We start from the raw sequence: 17,546 nt of genomic DNA on the forward strand, positions 1-17,546 counted from the left end.
TTTTTCTTTTTTTGTTAAGTAGCTTTTTTAAGTATTAGAAATAGTTTTGTTGTAACATGTTATTTTTCTTTAAATGTGCTACTACGTGAAGTAATAGCAGCACAATGGCTGTGTTGGCAGATAATTGCATAAAAAGGTCATTATCTGGATCATCCAGGACAGAGATTTTTGCCAGGAAGTGATATTTATATTTAGCGTTTACTGCAAGCTCACTATATGCTCCAAATTGCCTAAACCAAACTTCAAAGTGCTTAGTGGATGAAGATAAGGTTTTGAAATATCATTTTACAGATCACACATCTGCTGCTTGCAATGCTTATAAAACAGCAGGCATAATGCATGAAGACGTAAATAAGATTTTGTTTAATCCAAAAATTACTTATATTTTAAACCATTAAAAATAAATGTTTGAATTGTAAATGGAATTGGTCCATGCATACTCAAAATATTGGCATTTCAGTTGAAACCCAATATTTTGAACATAATTCTAAAGGATGAAAAAGAACATAAAAGGGTGATTTTCACTTTTTTAAATTTATTTTCAAAATTTCTTTAAGGATGTGTAGATGTCAGATTTCATATTTTTTTTAAATGTTGTTTATTTTCGCAATGCCATAGATTTTTGATGATTAAACATGTCCTCAGTTTATTACTCGGTACTGTTGTTCTTTTTTGTTTTTTTATTTGACTTTTTTTGACAGTCAGAATTTTACATTTGGTCTAGTAAATATTTGAAAGATCACGTTAAACGTCTTTTTTGTTTAGTTAACGGTAAAACTTTTGAGATAAAGCTACTTTTACTTGCATTCAGTTTTTGAACAATTAATCATTTGTCCTTAAACAAATATCACCCGTCAATGCAACTCTTCTTGGAAACTTTAAAAAAAAATACACATCATATTTCAAATTCAGTTAAATCACTACATATTTTAACAATGTTACAAGTACAAGTATTTTTACATAGTATTTTATATTGTCATTGCAAAATACTTTATTTTGAAAAACAGAAAGACAGGAAGTTGAAAGTGAGGATTGACGCTTCCTTGACAGCAGCGTTGCTTCCCCTTTGTCAGCGGACTGGCTTCCGTTCTAATGTTTGCTCCAGGTTTCTGGAATGTACTGTGCAGAGACTCTCATCCATAAGTTCTTGTGATTTGCTGTAGTTTCAGCTGTCTGGTTTTTGCCAGAGATCTAGTGGAAGATCCTGTTTTCCGTTGTGACTTGAGCGTGAGTCGGTTTCTGTAAATTAACGAGTTTTTACCTTGGCCGCTGGCTTGGTTCAGCCAGCTGAGTTAAATCACCTAGCATGTTTCGCTTCTTAAATGACGGGGATGACGAGCTCTTCATGATGTGAGTACCGACTTTTATCACGCTGTGTCACCCTTTTTATTTGTCTGTTTTGGAAGTTGTGTCTTAAAATGCTCATTATGAATGTCCCCGTGCCTTGAAGTAGCGACTTTTCGCCGTTCTAGCCAGCTGTGCAGGGGGCCTGCAGAGGTCCACCATATTGGAAACACAATAACAAGAAAGAAAAAACTGTCACTTTTATCTCTTGAAAGAATAGTAACGTATTCATCTATCTGAAGCGACACAAATCTCTGCCGTTAAGCTTATTTCATTTAATATTGTTCACACTTTTCTCGAATTTTCCAGACATTTCAGTTTCCGCATATTTAGAACGGTCCCCTTCGTTCAATGGAAAATGCAGGCTAATGGAATTTGCCAACAAAAACCCTCGCGCGTGTTAGACTTCGCTAACATTTACAAATTAAAAGCTTTTAAGGGTTTCTGAAAAATAAACATAATTTATTAGCTTAGGTAATGTAATGTTTGGTTGACATAAAATGCAGGATGAAAAAGGTTAATAAATGTATTTGAATACTATAAAATAAATCGTATGAACTTCAAATTACTCTGAGATCCTTTAATTTATTTTGTAATAATATTTTCTGTGGAAATTATATGGAAAATAATCCAAATGATAGTTATAGCATTATCAAATTTATTATTATTATTATCTAGAGGAACTTTTTGGTTGGCATATAACAATCCTTCTTTGAAGGAGCTGTTGGACTGCTTAATAAAACGTGTAGGTGTTTTGTTTTTGGCTTTTTTTTTTTTTGTCATACTTCTCACACTACCCCCTTCACTCAAAAGTAGTCACAAAATTTTGCAGGTGTTGTTTTCATTTACCAACACAAATTTTAGCTTTATGCTTGTATTAAAAATAAAATAAAAAAAAGACTGGTGAATTGATTTGAGAACAATGACACAAGTGTTTCCCTTATTTAGACTTAAATGATATATTTTAGACTTATAATTCACCTTTTATTTTGCAGGGATCCCTTTGCAGCTCACAGGCAGCAGCTGAGTATGATGACCCCATTTGCCATGGACCCGTTTGCTCTGGTTCCCCAGATGCACCCACACCGTGTGGCACGCAGACAGGTGACAGACCGCCTTGCGGATAAATTTAGAATATATTTTTACGTCTACCTATTATATTCTTTTGATTAGTATGATCTGCTTAAACTGCTAGTTTTATTGTTTTTGTTTTAGGCTGGCCCTCTGGCTCCCTTTGGCATGATGGGAATGGTGAGTTTTGAACTTCAGTAAATCCATCAGTGGACAATTTTTTTTGTCTAAAAACAGATAAGGCAACTCTTGTCAAAACATTAGAGCCTTTTTCTTCTCTGCTATAGTTTAAAGTTGATTTCAAAATTTCTCTTTTGTTTATTTGTTTTTCTGGATATAATGGGGCCATTTGAAGACATTTTTCCCTTTGAGAAAAGATGTCATTGTTTTTAAATAGAGCAACATAAAACATCCCATTTCCACCTGGTATTTTCAGGTTCTGTTATATTCGTATTAATAAGAGGAAGAGGTAGGAGTGCTGGATTAAAGCAGATCTCAACATCAGCCAATGTCTTACTGTTTGCAGGGAGGAGGATTCATGGATATGTTTGGCATGATGGGAGAAATGATGGGAAACATGGTAAGTCGTTTTTGAACCACGTCCAATAAAATAAATAAAAAGAGTATAGTATATAAATAGTAGGGGCGTTCGGTAAGAATCTGGCGATATGATACATATCCAGATACACGCCCTACAATACGATACATATCGCAGTATTGTACCGGAACACATTTTCTTTCCTTTTTTTTTTTTAAGTGTGACTTCATTTAATTATCACAATGTTAAGCACTGCAATTGTATCTCATTTACAAGGTGCTTTTACCCAAGCAAATTCATAGTGCTTTTATTTTGGTAACTTAAAATATATTTGTTCTTAAAGGGAACAGTCAACATTGTCTGCTTTTTACAACAAATATTTTTCAGTGTAAGAAAAAAAAATAGAAAGACTGTGCCTTAACCCAACAGGGTTCTAAAAGTATGATTGAGGAAATAAACTGCTGTTTATTCAAAATATTTCTTAATGTAGCTTCTCCAGAACTTTTAAACGGTTCAGGAGCCTGAATGGTGCTTCAAAACTAAATGAGAAAAAAAACCAAACACCAATTTTTTCCAGAAACATTAAGTGTGATGAGGCAGCATGACAGGTTGAAGGAAAGTTGCTTTAATGTGGCTAAGATGCTTTATTTACATTACAGTCTGCACTGGAGCTGCAGTTCTGTTTTCTCACACGAAGTATGAGAAGTAAACATGTATTTCACCGCTTATCAGAGCGTGGTACACATCACTCTGATCCATCGGGTCGCTGAACTAAAATCTATTGCTGTGAGGTTCCGCAGAACCTCGGCCCGCTTTGCCGATAGCATTTTGGCTGGTGCTCCATGCATGAGCTGCTGTGCAGCTGCACTTCTTCACTCGTTCTTATCTGAGCTACAAAGCACCGCAATCCACAATATTGTATGATATTGGCAGCAACATGGCACAGATTTTCTGTTCAGTACCTATAGCAAGTAAAAACTATGGAGTGCATGTCTCGTAACAACAAAACTAGCTGCATCTTGCTGAGATCTTGTAGTTGTTTTGTGCGGTGTAGAGCTGCTCAAAGAGGCTCATCCTGCTGGCGGTGCTGCCAGCTAGTGGTCGGATGTTTAAGTAGAAAACAAAAGTCCAGACGCCAAAGATTGCTCATAAAAATTAAATATCGTCCTGACAGCATTTAAATCCATACAACTATTGTCAAATGAATATCGCAATGTATTGCCCAATCGATTTATTTTTTCTATTCTTTTTTTTCTCCTACACCCCTAATAAATAGGATTCAGTCTCACCTTGTATTTATTTATTTTGTTTTCTTCCAGGAAAGGATGTCTGGCTCACCAAACTGCCAGACATTTTCCTCTTCGACAGTGATTTCTTATTCGTCTTTAGACGCAGGAGCTCCTAAAGTTTATCAGCAAACCAGTGAAACCAGAACTGGCCCTGGAGGGGTAATGATGCGTTTACAGCTGTTGGAGTGTTAACATTTTAGATGAAATGAGGAGTTGGCCACAGATAGTGTTGTAAATAATAACATGATTGGCTTTTCTTCTCTATTTGCACATGAATATATTTATAGGTGTAACAGCAGTAAATATGTTGCGTATAATCTTACTATTAGAGGTTTATACTGAAGTATTGTTTATCTGTAAAAACATTAAACGTGTCCGTTGATCTGACCCTCAGATCCGTGAAACCATGCAGTCAGTGAGGGACAGTGAGAGCGGCCTCGAGCGCCTCGCCATCGGTCACCACATTGGGGAACGTGCACACATAGTAGAGCGTTCGCGAAATCGCCGCACTGGAGACCGCGAGGAACGGCAAGACTTTATTAACCTTGATGAGAGTAAGTTGATCTCCAAGTCTCACAGTCTCATCATGTTTTTGGATATAAAAAATTCGCATTTAAGATGCCCATGATGTCATCTAATCACCAAAAATATCTGTGCTTCAATCTTGCTAGGTGAGGCTGAAGCTTTTGATGTGGAATGGAGGAGGGGGACAGGACGATACGCCTCTCCAGGTGCACGTGCAATTGACTATGGTCAAGATCGGCGTGCAGGAGGACAGCAGCTGGCTCTTACTGCGCCTCCCAGTTCAACGTCCCCCCCAGGTCATCGACATGAGTCCCCCAGACACCGCCAGCCCCAAACCCGACCCCGCTATGACTGGTGAGATGGTAAGTTGAACGTAGCACTTTGAGTTGTCTCTATGGGAAGTGTTTTTATTGTAGACACACACACTAAAAATCCTTTTTAAGTTTTTACATTTTTTTAGATTAATGCATAAAGTATCTTTTTCTTGATTCAAGTGCGTTTTTGGTTTTTGCCATTTTAAATAACCACACAATTAAATGTAATTAAATTGTGACATTAGAATCAAAGTTTCTTCTTCATAATTAGTTTCCTTTTTCATAACAAATCTCAAATTCTCCACAGTAACAAGGGAAATAAATCAGGCTTTTATTACCTTTCAGTATTTTATGTTTCCTTTTTTCAGTTGTAGGAAACAGCAAGTAAACTATGGAGTCCTATACTGTTCATAATTAAATAAATAAATATTTAATTCAATAAATAAATATGACGTCATGCAAATACACAATCAACCAATAAATCTCTCATAAATATATAAAAAGATCATGAAATTGTGAAAAACCTGCACACTGATTTTAAATTAGCCATTGTATTATTCAATATATTTCATTTTGCTTTAAAAACATGTTCATTATTTTAAAACAGCATTTTAAAAATATTCATTTTAATCATGTGGAATATATTATAATTTTACGTCTTTTTTCAGAACCTCGGATTTCAAAATCAATATTTTCCAAAGTAGCTTTTATTTTTATTTAATGTTGCTGTTTTTCACAATGGCTGATTTATTTCATGAAGAGCTTTTTCAGGAGAATGGGTCTGTCTGTCAATCAAACTAGACAAGGCGGAGACAATTTTGTGATTGGCTATTCCTTTACCCAGACATGAGCAGCAGCACCCTAACTCCCCTGTCTACATCGATCGAAGATGCTTCAGCAAACGTGACGGCGCAATGCACACTCCTCGACACTAGGGGGAGTATGCACCTCAACACATCCACAGTGTTACAAGAAATTGGGCAGTTTTGGTTCTAAATTTGCGGATAAAAGTGGCTTTGGGCGAGTGTGCATAATTCAGTTGGTTTTGTGGTCGGTTTGGCAATTTTCATCTTCTCATGAACGTATAGTAGTGGTCTAAGTTAGGCTGAGTGGTTGTTGGAGTTCCACTAAGCTTCTATGAACTGGAGTTTCCATGAACGCAACGTGCCGTGTGTGGGAGGGGCAACAAGCTAATATTTTGAGCCTTAAGGCCTGTTCACACCGGGACGAATTTCGCCGGCGATTTTCGCCGACGTTTAACGCCTCGTGACTAAACAAAGGGCACCAACGAGAGTGTGCACACCGACGCCAAAAAACGCCAGGCGTTAAAGCGTCAAAAAAAAAAACGCCTCGGGTTCGTTTTTTTTTTTCGACGCGTCGCGTCGAAATCTACTCGACCAATGAGAATGGCGCTTTTGCTCACGTGTCTTGTTCTTCACACATACCAGTAAAGAAGATAGACGCCAAGTAGCGTCTACACAACCGCGAAGCAATAATGACGGACATTCTAAAATATCCCTGAACCAAGCACCAGTTGGAGCTACTGGTGCTTGAAATATTCATGTTTTCTTTGTTTGATTCTGACAAGCGCGTAAATACTTGCTCTCTTCTTCTGAGTGAAAAGCGAGTTTAAGAAGCGTAAAGTTGCGCAGCGCCACCTTGTGTACAGGAGTATTTCTGTTTTACATTAAGCGCCATCTAATGTCAGGGAATGAAATTGCATGTTCACTCCACTCATCGTCAGCGAAAATCGCCTGGGTGTGAACACAAAAAACGTGGCGAAAAACGCTGGCGAATAACGCCTGGCGAATATTCGTCCCGGTGTGTACGGGCCTTTATAGCCACATGGAGCGGTTGCTTGTGCTTATCTCAGTAACAATGCATGGATGCACAATGTACATGGAGAGTGTTAAGATGTCAGAAACGTCATCGCAGGAAAGGTTCAACATTTTTCTTGAGAGGGAAAATAAAACCAGAGGACCTGATTATAATCATTGTCTCATTGAAAATAGAAAAATATCATAAGGTTCAGGAGGCCTGAGCAGGCTTGTCCCGCTTTGCACAGCTGCTTGGTCTCACTCTGTCGATCCTCCTGCGAGCCGACATATGTCACGATGTGAGCTGTGAGTGAATGGCGTAAGAATGAGGAGTGTGAAAGATGTTGACGACCGGAGCTCCTTTGTGGTTTGGTCCACACAAACCCTCAAACTACAAAAACAGAGTTGTGGATGTTTGCATCTTCTGCAGCAGACAGATAGTTTCTCTATTTGATCCTCTAATGTCAGCAAAGCCTCGCGGATATCGCTGAAATATGTCATCTCTGACTGGCACACCGCTGAGCGGGTATCGAGGAATATGAGTCGATTTCCATGGATCAGCCAATGAGTGTTTAGATCCCGCCCACTTTCACTGATTGACAGAAAGATCCATTCTGCTGAAAAAGCTCTTCATGAAATAAATCAGCCATTGTGCAAAACAGCAACATGAAATAAAAACAAAGCTACTTTGGAAAATATTCGATTTTGAAATATGAGCTTCTGAAAAAAGACAGAATTATAGTAAAATTCAACATGATTAAAAATGAATATTTTAAAATGCTGTTTTAAAATAATGAACATGTTTTTAAAGCAAAATGAAATATATTGAATAATACAATTGCTAATTTAAAATCAGTGTGCTGGTTTTTCACAATTTCATGATCTTTTTATATATTTATGAGAGATTTATTGGTTGATTGTGTATTTGCATGGGGTCATATTTATTTATTGAATTTAATATTTATTTATTTAATTATGAACAGCATAGGACTCCATAGTAAACGGCATCATTAAACTCCTGGGTGTCTCTGGAAACAGTTTAGTACAACTTTGAGGTAAAAGGCGGAGAAGCCCCTGGTTGCAGTGTGCAGGCCGAGGCCCCACTGTGTGATTTTTCGTTGCAATAAAGGTTCACATTCAATTATACCAGTGCTTCTCAATTATTTTTTGCCAGGCCCCCCCTAGGAAAAAGAAAATGTTTTACCCCTCCCTCCCCTTGAGACGGGAGCGCGCAGCTGCAGGGACAGCAACTCACAGGTTTCAGGCTGTTACGAACACTGATAGAACAGATGATAGGAAACCAGCAGTGTTGCAGATTTTTTTCCAAGCACTGAACCGCTGTCACCACCGCCTCCCCGGACAATTGCCCGTATTACCTGTGCCTAAAACGGCCACTACTGCGAGCCCCCCACCCCCTGGCATCGCATCGCGCCCCACTATTTGAGACATACTGAATTATACTAAGTGTCTCATCTTTGTGAAGCTGATCTGGTTTCTTCAGTCTGTGTGGAACCAGTTCTAGATGGAATTGTTTTCTAGCAGAGGCTGAATTCTCTTTTAGCATTATCAATTAAAGTGAAGTGATACCGGATTTTGCTTCCAGTGTCACTCATTTCTGTACGTTTTACTGTTGATGCTGTCTTTTCTAGTCTTCTGGCGCTCGATTTTATTCATGTGCTGTTAACGTATGGACCAATTGTCAAGTAAGACAGAATTAAGGGCAGGAAGAAAAAAAAAACTGTTCCCAGGAAGAAGCCGTTTGGTTTAAAGAGCCAATCGATCGGTCATTATACCCGTCGTATCAACAACCGTCCATTTAGTTCATCCTAATGTTGCTTGTGTTTGCCTGCAGCTGTGATCGTCTCCAGTGTTTGTTTATAACATGAATGACATCCTGCTCATTGACTACAGAGGCGAAAAAAAGAGGCAAATTGCATTTTGTCGTCTAGCGCAAAATTTGCAATATATCTGTATGAGATGGGAGTCGCATCACATTTTTGTTCAGTCTGCCTTTCCTGTAGCCAAAAATAAGTAGGGCTGTTTGTATCTTAAGATTAGAATAGCTTGTCTTTTACTGAAATAAAATAATGTACACGGCGAGCCTTAATTTAATCATCTCAGGATAGGAAGAGTGCAGTAGGTGGCAATATTGCACGTGGAAACTTATAAAATGCGAAGAAAAAATGGCTATTGTGGTGACGAAGAAGAAATACAGTGGGAGAAGGGGGGTACAGGGTGAGGAACGTGTTTAACCCCGCCCACGTTGAGCCAACCCTCGGTCTGCACGCTGCAGCCAAACCCGTCACCATGGTTCTGTATCAGGGATGCATGGTATTGGATTTTTGCTCATTTCCAAAATATGAGAAAATGTTCACATATTGGCCATAAGGATTTCCAATATTGACCTTTTTTTTGTTTTTGTTATTGAAGATAAAACGCAGTCAAAATGTCACTGTGGATTTGATCAAAAACAAAGTCAGCACCAAGGGAAAAATATTACAGAAGTTGCATTATCATACATCCAGTTATGGTGGACTCAGACCTGAACTGGCACATGTTTTGCTTTCTTTATGCTTTCTTTATTTCTTTATTAAGATGTGAAACAGTAACATCTAAGTATTTTATATAAAATCAGACTGTCTTATTTGTTGCTTCAATCGTTTTTACTTTACTGTTTGAATAAAATGTCAAACCTAAATGGGATTTTAGTCATCTGCATTAATGTTCAAGAACTTTCACCTTTTTTTTGTGAAATTTAGATGAGCAGATATGCTCCATTTTTGACCAAACGGGATGTTTACTTGTTTACAAAAACAGCTTTGTGTACAGGTTAAGAGCGAACCTGCGTGTAATCTGGTGTCACCGTTCTGATCATTTTACAGATGCCAAACTGGACAAGGTGAGCAGATGGAGGAGTCACAAAAATGGATCCCCCCATCCCCAATGCTGTGAACCATTCTGAAGATGGAATTGCCATCTGCCCCTTCTATTGTTTGATATGACTGGACTGTCGAAAATATAATTCACTCACTCACACAACCAAACACACACTTCACAGCTACATTTCAACCTCTTTGCTGTTTTTACACAAAGAGGGAACTATATATACATGCATTCAAATTTGACTTGTTTTTTTTTTTCTTTTTGCCTGCTGCACTTCAACGTTGCAGTATACAGTACCTTCTACTGTACAGTCTGTTTAATGTCTGTGAGGACACTAGTGTGTCGGTGAATTGAATTGTATACTGTTAAACTAATTGATCTATCTAAATAAAAGTTCATTAAACATTGTTAGATAATTATAAATTGTGTCTTTGTGTTCTTTTGGGTTCAATGATGTTAATATTTTCTTTTTCCCCAACTACCTAATTTTAAAGTGTCTTACTTTCTTACATTGAAGAAGTAGGTTGGTGCAAGGAAACCCCGCCCCCCTTCCCCTCCCGTTGCAGAGAGCATGAGACCCGCCCAGCATATTTTCTGCGTGACAAAAACACTTTCACAGCAATTTGAGTAAAGAAATGTGATTTTCTTTTTTCAGCTACATTTTTTTCATACATGTCCGTCATCAAAAAACTGCCACAAAATGTTGAAAACACCTTTTTTTTTTTAAGTGGGTCTATCTGTAAGTTTTAAGTGGTTGTGGCTGGGACTTCTTTAAGAGGTTTTTAATCTAAGTGATTAAAGTTAATAAAAATACTTTTATAAACATTTGTATTTTTTGGCTTAATGCTCAAATCTGCAGTTATCTGAACTGATGCACAAGTAATGTTTTTTCATATGCACTTACCCTAAAAAATGGGCATTTGTAAACGGTGACAAATTCCTTTTTTTTCTTCTATTTTTTGTCTATTAAACAGAGCTCTATTCCTGCATCTTGTAAAATGCTCTGTAGCTTTAATCCCTTCCATGACTATTTTTAACAGCCCTCCCTTCCAGCAGCTTCTGCTCATGTCACCTGTCTTGTTTCCTTTAATCCACATCAGTAGATCTTCACAGACAAGGCCACTCATTTAGTGCTGGCTTGGCAAATATCCGTACCCTGTTTGCGTCTCTGTGGTGTTTTTTTCCCCCCTCCTGCCATCACCACTAAAATCACATTTGGAGGGGATTAAACCTCGGTTTGGTATCAAAGACCCGTTCTCTACATCATTCCTGAATGTCATGTGTGGTTGATGGATAAATTGGCTTGTATCGGTATGACAAAATCAATCTTAAAGGTCAATCCAAACCAAATTATTTTCCTTGCATCAACACAAAAATCCATGTTTCTCCTGCTACTCCGTCCTCCTTTCCCCTCCCCAGCTCTCTCCTTCCAATGACTCACACGCTCCCCCTCCCCCTTCTTGTCATACGTTTCTCCCACCTCCTTCTCTTCCGTCTCTTCCTCATACATCCCTGTGCGCTCCTTCTTTCCACTAGGCTTCAAACAAACTGCAGGTAACGTTAAAAAAGATTGATCTCTTTCTTCATCCCTCCCCCAGTCGTGCCTCCTCACCCTTTCTCGTCGTTGCATGCTAGGTGTCTCCTCACATTCTCCATCTTTTCACTGAACCATTATTTGACTGAAGCAGCCCAGAAATTGGCTTGTAGCGTGTAACAGGTTGACGGTAGAGGTTTTTGAAATGATTTCTATGTGATCGTCTATATCTTTGAGTTGGGTGATCGAGTGATGCAGGGCTTCTTCACAGGAAGCCTCTTTTGCAGTTTTCCACCCAGAAGGCTGCGTCACTGTAATCATAGTGCGACTAAAGCGACACGCAGGCCTCTTGGTGTGACCATTAGCTGCAAAATCAGAAAAAGACTGAATCAATTTTTGATTTTTGTGTACAACCACTAAGTTGAGCTGATGATCTGTCATTTTTTGCAGGATGTCCATAGTTAATATTTTTGCTCGAGAGATCCTTGACTCCAGGGGAAACCCGACCGTGGAAGTAGATCTCCACACAGAAAAAGGTGTTTTTTTTTCAAATGAATGTAGAACTTAATATGCATCACTAATTGATACAGTAATGAAAAATATATACATAAAAACAATATTCCATCTCTAATCTAGGTCTGTTCAGGGCAGCTGTGCCCAGCGGTGCCTCAACCGGCATCTATGAGGCTCTGGAGCTCCGAGATGGAGACAAAACTCGCTACAAAGGCAAAGGTGTGCTTTTTACATAATGCCTCTACACCTGTTTTCTTTTTTAGTCCAAAAAAATCCACACTAACTTGTTTTCTGTGTCTAAAGGTGTGACCAAGGCTGTTTCTCACATTAATGACAGCCTTGGCCCTGCCCTCACCCAGTCTGTAAGTAGATACAGCAAAATGTGGCTTCTGAAAGAAAATCTTGTTTCCTGTTTGGGTGACTTTTTTCTTCTCTCAGGGAATCAGTGTGCTGGAGCAGGAAAAACTAGACAACCTGATGATTGAAATGGATGGCACTGACAATAAATGTAAGCCTCTGTTTCATTTGTGGACTGCAAAACGTGTTAAATTCTGACCTCTTGTAAGCCTTTCCCAGTGTTGATCAGCATTCTCTCCTTTGCCTTCCAGCCAAATTTGGAGCCAACTCTATTCTGGGAGTATCTCTTGCCATATGCAAAGCTGGTGCAGCAGAGAAAGGGGTGCCCCTTTATCGCCACATCGCCGATCTGGCTGGAAACGGAGAGCTGGTCCTCCCAGTTCCGGTCAGATTTAGTTGATCTTCTATAAGAGCTAATCAGAGGCCGCAAAACTCAAATCCCTCTATCCACCCTTTTCAGGCTTTTAATGTGATCAACGGAGGGTCTCATGCTGGTAACAGACTGGCAATGCAGGAGTTCATGGTGCTCCCGGTGGGTGCAGAGTCCTTCCGGGATGCCCTGCGTGTGGGGGCAGAGCTCTACCAGACCCTAAGAAATGTCATCAAGGAAAAGTACGGTCAGGATGCTACAAATGTGGGGGATGAAGGAGGGTTTGCACCTAATATACAGGAAAACAGTGAAGGTAACTACTGCGATCGCTTGAAAACGTTTCCCCTTCATCTCCTCCATGTTGTGTCATGTCTCCTGTTCTTTCCTGTCAGCCCTGGAGCTGATAAAGACTGCCATAGAGAAAGCAGGCTTCACTGACAAAGTGGTGATTGGGATGGACGTCGCCGCCTCAGAGTTTTTTAGTGAGGGCAAGTATGACCTGGACTTCAAGTCCCCACCCAATGCTGCACGCAACATCAGCGCAGACGAGCTGGCCGGTATCTACCAGGGCTTCATTAACAACTACCCAGGTGTGCACTGTGATTTATCAGCATTTGTGATTTTTGATTTCTGCAAATTTCTGAGTTGCTTCCAGAAACTAGACAGACTCTCTTCACTCCATGTCAGACAGATTTGGGATAATTACAGCAGTTTTCAACAAAATGACTGTACCTGTCTTTTTCTTTCAGTGGTGTCTATTGAAGATCCCTTTGACCAGGATGACTGGCCTGCTTGGTCACAGTTTACAGCTTCAGTGGGCATCCAGGTGAGATTAAACAGTCACGTAAGTTTTCTGCAGCACCCGGGGCATTAAAGTCCTAATCCAATCACCTTTTGATCCATTATAAAATCGTTTCCAGTGGTCTTTTAATTATGATTATGCCATTTTTAGCCAAAAAAGAAAAAAATTGTCTTTGTCTAGGACATAGTTTCTGCAGAGCTGCTGTAGTTAATTGGAAATTCACCTTTTAGTTGTAGGCATGACCATTGGCGCGGAGTAAGCCTACCCCCATCATCCATCTGTTTACACACTCTCCCGCTAGCTTACAGCCCCAACATAACGTAACAAAAATGACGAGCAATAATGGAGCTATCCAGCCTTACAGTTTTGATGCCAGCTCAGAAAAGTAAAACAAAGACGTACATGGATGGATGGATCAGAATGGAGTTGAGCAGACAGCTTGTGGCGTGCGCACAGTGACACATCACTGCTACAGCTTTTTTCAAACTGCATTTTTATGTCTGTTCCTAATTAACAACAATTTAGATAAAGAAACACTCAGAAATCCAATTTTAAGCTTAATTTTCCTAATAAATGTCTTCCATCATGAGATAAATGCCACAAACACCAAAAACACAATTTTCATCGGAGTGAGTCTTTCATTGATACCACCTCTGTTTTATTGAGCATAAATTGTGGTCAATTTATTTTGCTTTTTAAGCTTTGTAGTTATCTGTAAAATACACCTGAAGAAGTGCAATTCAATCCAAATTGTTACTCTGGAATACAGTTTTCCCTTTTCCCCTCATAATTTTGCTTTTTATCATTGCAAAAACAAAATCTTAAAAATGTTTAAAAAAAGACTGTGTTTCAAGAAAAAATTGTCTCATCTGTCTTGCATGAAAAAACTGTAATTTTATTAGGAAAGTTTTTAATTTTTATTCCGTCGCACAGTAAGAAAATGTCTTAGCGACTGAAATTATTTTCCTAAAATGAAAATTCTTGGTAAGACCAATTTATTACCCCATTTGCAGATTTTTGGCTTATTTAATTTTTTTGGTACATTTTAAAAATGTTTTCCTTATTACTAGGGGGGGGGGGGGTCCAGTGTTTTAGAGCTGAATTTAGGAAGACTGCACACTTCCTGAATAAAATTCATGATAACCCCTGTAATCACTGAGGTATTATTATTTTATTGTGCACAGTATACATGCAGTAGCATGTATAGTTGATCATCATATTCACAAATGCTATTTCTAGAGATAAAAGACAACTAACACCTTACAACACAAACATTATCTTTTTTCTGTAAAGGTTTTTGTAAAAATCACAGAGAAAATTCAAACGTTCCTCCTTTTCAGGTGTCTGCATCCCCAAAAGCCTAAAGCTGTCAGAGATTTTGTGCTGTGCAGGTGGTTGGAGATGACTTGACGGTCACTAACCCTCGCAGAATACAACGCGCCGTGGAGGAAAAGGCCTGCAACTGTCTGCTCCTCAAAGTCAACCAGATTGGAACCGTCACTGAGGCCATCAAAGCGTATGTCATTTCAGGCTGAAACAACAGCCTTAGTCTCACACGAGGTCCCTGCTGTTCAGAAATGCATGTTGGGCCTTTGGCAGGTGTAAGCTGGCCCAAGAGAACGGCTGGGGCGTGATGGTGAGCCACCGCTCGGGAGAAACAGAGGACACTTTTATAGCTGACCTGGTGGTCGGCCTTTGCACTGGACAGGTAACGCACACCATCCAGTCGATACGTCAGTGTGCAGTTAGTTATAGCATGTTCCGCACAACAAAAGGGAGCTCAGTAGACACAAATATGAGAGACATAGTAGCCTTATAAAACATTGTGATCCAGTTTTTTATTTTTTAAAGAAAGCTAAAGCAAATCAAACATTAATTTTTATGTTTACTGCAAATTAAGACAATTAGTATCACGTAGGGATGCTGCGGTACACTTTCTTCACCATTCGGATCGAACCTCGACATATGAGTCACGGTTTTATTTCGGTTTGATTTATAAATTGCTTTTTAATTTGCTGATAAGCAAGTAACAATGAAGAAAAACCTTTTAGGCAGCCTATGGCCTGATGTAATGTTATAAAGCTTTAAATAACAACTCCTTCTTAAATTTAACACAACACGTGTTTGACACGTTCAGTATAAACCAACAGGTATGCAGTATGGATGCAACAATACGCTTTCCCCACAATTGGGTTCAATGGTGTAACGGTTCGGTTTTCAAACCGAGAATTGTGGCATCCCTAATGTTTTCATGCATAAACCCTTTTATTACAAGGAGAAGAACCTATATATACAGCCTCAAAAAGATAATGTCTGCATAAAGCATGTTTTGTTTTAAAGGATTGTTGCTCTACTTGAATTTATAGACTGACAAGTCATTTTTCACACAAAGCATTTTTTGTTTTGTATAAATGTAAACATGATAAAAGGGCAGTTAAATGAATTAATGAATTATAATGTTCTCAGATCAAGACTGGAGCTCCATGTCGATCTGAACGTCTTGCCAAATACAATCAGCTTATGAGGTACGCTGTTTTTGCTCCTTATGTTTTTTTTTCTGACACAACTACCAATCTGAGCTCACTTTTTAAATGTTAACACTTTTCTGATTTGTTATCACTTTGCTTTTTTTAAAATTTTTACTTGACTTCTAACCACGTCCTCCTCTTAGGATTGAGGAAGAGCTGGGTGACCAGGCCCGTTATGCCGGACACAACTTTCGCAACCCTAGTGCCCTTTGAGCGCCAGCGTCCCATGCAGGGGTGCAGAGGAGAGCGCACATGCAATGAAGCTTTCACTTAGCATGGTTTGTGATCACTCACCAGTCTTGGAAAATCTAAAAACACCTTAAGTGTGACCTACAATAATAAAAACACAGTGTGCAGATACCGTAGCAATATTATATTGATCAAGTGAAATCACACTTCTCCCTCCTCTGAGCCTTTAGTCTGTTTTCAGATTGTTGTGGAAGTGTTTGAAATGTTTTTGCTGTTGTTTTGCCTTCCTGCTACTCTGCAGCCTGATCCAAAAATGTGTGTGTATGTATGTTCGAGTGTTTTGTCAGATGTTAACTCAATAAAAAGGAATATATGCTGTTATGAGCTGTATTGATTATTAAAATACAAGCAGTTTTTTCTCTGAATCATCGACTGCTTTACATGCAACTTTAGCAATTATGAGATTCCCCAGCTCTATGACGAACTGGTGACTTTTACGGTGGGTACTCCACAGATGGGATAGGCTCCAGCGACCCCATAACCCCAAAAGAGTGATGTATGTATGGATGGATGGATGGATGGATGGATGGATGATGGAACACATTTTTTAAAACACATTTAATAAATAAACTTGAACATGACAAAACCCGTGGAGAAGCTAAAAGGTAACAAAGCACTAAAATACACTGAGAGTAATTAACTCTAATTAGTCAGCAGTGAATAACTGGCAACCTAAACCTGGTTTGACTAACAGAGGGAAAACAAAAAAAAGAACATGACTAAGAATACAAATGAAAAGCTAAATATATTTTCAGAAAATATTCATTTTAATACATTATTTTTATATTCCCAAATGCATTTTTTTCTGATATAACTTTAATTTGCACAAATTGAGCTGTGCGTAACTGGGTATGGGTAACTTGCTTAGCATAGAAAATACTGTTAATTTTAAGCCTTTTCACACCAAATTTTATTGACATAAATGCAAAGAAGTTTTTATTGCTGACTTTCATCAATTTTATGGCACCCTCAAAAGTATTCATCTTCCCAAAGCGTAGGCCTACCAAATAGTTAAACTGTAAACTTCCCTATTTGATGAGTAGGCTAATTTTTTTCTTAATATTTCCTGTTTACCATTTGTTAACTTATAACTTATAATTTCTTATGCACATGCACCGTGCTTTAATTATTTTGTCTTTAAATGTTGTAGTGGTCATTTTTGGATGCATGTCATGTTCTGTAAATAGGTTTATATTCAACCAAGTTTGAAAAGCAATAAATAGATAACTCGCTGGAAAAACTGGGGGGGGGGCACCTTTATTAATATTGTTTTTTTTTTTAAACCAAGCACCACTACTTCTACTACTTCCGTGAAGAAGAAGAAAAATTACACCTGAGAACAGCAGGGGGCGCTCGCAGGACAGGCTCATCCTCTGTAGCTTCAAGCCGGCTGCTGCTGATGATGATAAAAG

The 17,546-nt window shown here is 38.7% G+C and overlaps 2 protein-coding genes across 3 annotated transcripts; both read left to right on the plus strand.

Moving 5' to 3' along the window:
* Positions 1-1,025: 1,025 nt before the first annotated feature.
* On the plus strand, positions 1,026-10,204 carry mlf2 (myeloid leukemia factor 2). 2 transcript variants are annotated; one of them, XM_020710627.2, is made up of 9 exons: positions 1,026-1,350; positions 2,340-2,448; positions 2,560-2,595; positions 2,942-2,995; positions 4,273-4,401; positions 4,637-4,796; positions 4,914-5,129; positions 5,450-5,464; positions 7,895-8,042. In XM_020710627.2, the coding sequence occupies exons 1-7, from the start codon at positions 1,307-1,309 to the stop codon at positions 5,123-5,125; spliced, it is 744 nt and encodes a 247-aa protein (XP_020566286.1). In that variant the 5' UTR covers positions 1,026-1,306; the 3' UTR covers positions 5,126-5,129; positions 5,450-5,464; positions 7,895-8,042. The 2 variants fall into 2 exon arrangements, with proteins under 2 accessions (XP_020566286.1, XP_004078029.1); XM_004077981.4 differs by lacking the exons at positions 5,450-5,464; positions 7,895-8,042 and adding an exon at positions 9,781-10,204.
* Positions 10,205-11,181: 977 nt separating this feature from the next.
* Positions 11,182-16,455, plus strand: LOC101175265 (gamma-enolase). Its single transcript, XM_004077982.4, has 13 exons — positions 11,182-11,335; positions 11,766-11,851; positions 11,952-12,047; positions 12,132-12,190; positions 12,267-12,336; positions 12,437-12,570; positions 12,646-12,868; positions 12,948-13,145; positions 13,305-13,381; positions 14,749-14,873; positions 14,957-15,065; positions 15,824-15,882; positions 16,029-16,455. The coding sequence occupies exons 1-13, from the start codon at positions 11,214-11,216 to the stop codon at positions 16,096-16,098; spliced, it is 1,428 nt and encodes a 475-aa protein (XP_004078030.2). The 5' UTR covers positions 11,182-11,213; the 3' UTR covers positions 16,099-16,455.
* Positions 16,456-17,546: the final 1,091 nt, after the last annotated feature.

This window comes from Oryzias latipes, chromosome 16 (genome assembly GCF_053564925.1).
Source record: "Oryzias latipes strain Hd-rR chromosome 16, Olatipes_Hd-rR_3.1".
Taxonomy (NCBI): domain Eukaryota; kingdom Metazoa; phylum Chordata; class Actinopteri; order Beloniformes; family Adrianichthyidae; genus Oryzias; species Oryzias latipes.

Excerpts from the sequence above, each read along its gene's own strand:
- LOC101175265 (XM_004077982.4), top strand. The coding sequence starts at position 11,214 with ATGACTCACACGCTCCCCCTCCCCCTTCTTGTCATACGTTTCTCCCAC. Across the intron at positions 11,852-11,951 it reads AGATCTCCACACAGAAAAAG|GTCTGTTCAGGGCAGCTGTG; the intron begins GTGTTTTTTTTT and ends TCTCTAATCTAG. Across the intron at positions 12,571-12,645 it reads AGCTGGTCCTCCCAGTTCCG|GCTTTTAATGTGATCAACGG; the intron begins GTCAGATTTAGT and ends CACCCTTTTCAG.
- mlf2 (XM_004077981.4), top strand. The coding sequence starts at position 1,307 with ATGTTTCGCTTCTTAAATGACGGGGATGACGAGCTCTTCATGAT. Across the intron at positions 1,351-2,339 it reads GATGACGAGCTCTTCATGAT|GGATCCCTTTGCAGCTCACA; the intron begins GTGAGTACCGAC and ends TTTATTTTGCAG. Across the intron at positions 2,596-2,941 it reads CCTTTGGCATGATGGGAATG|GGAGGAGGATTCATGGATAT; the intron begins GTGAGTTTTGAA and ends TACTGTTTGCAG.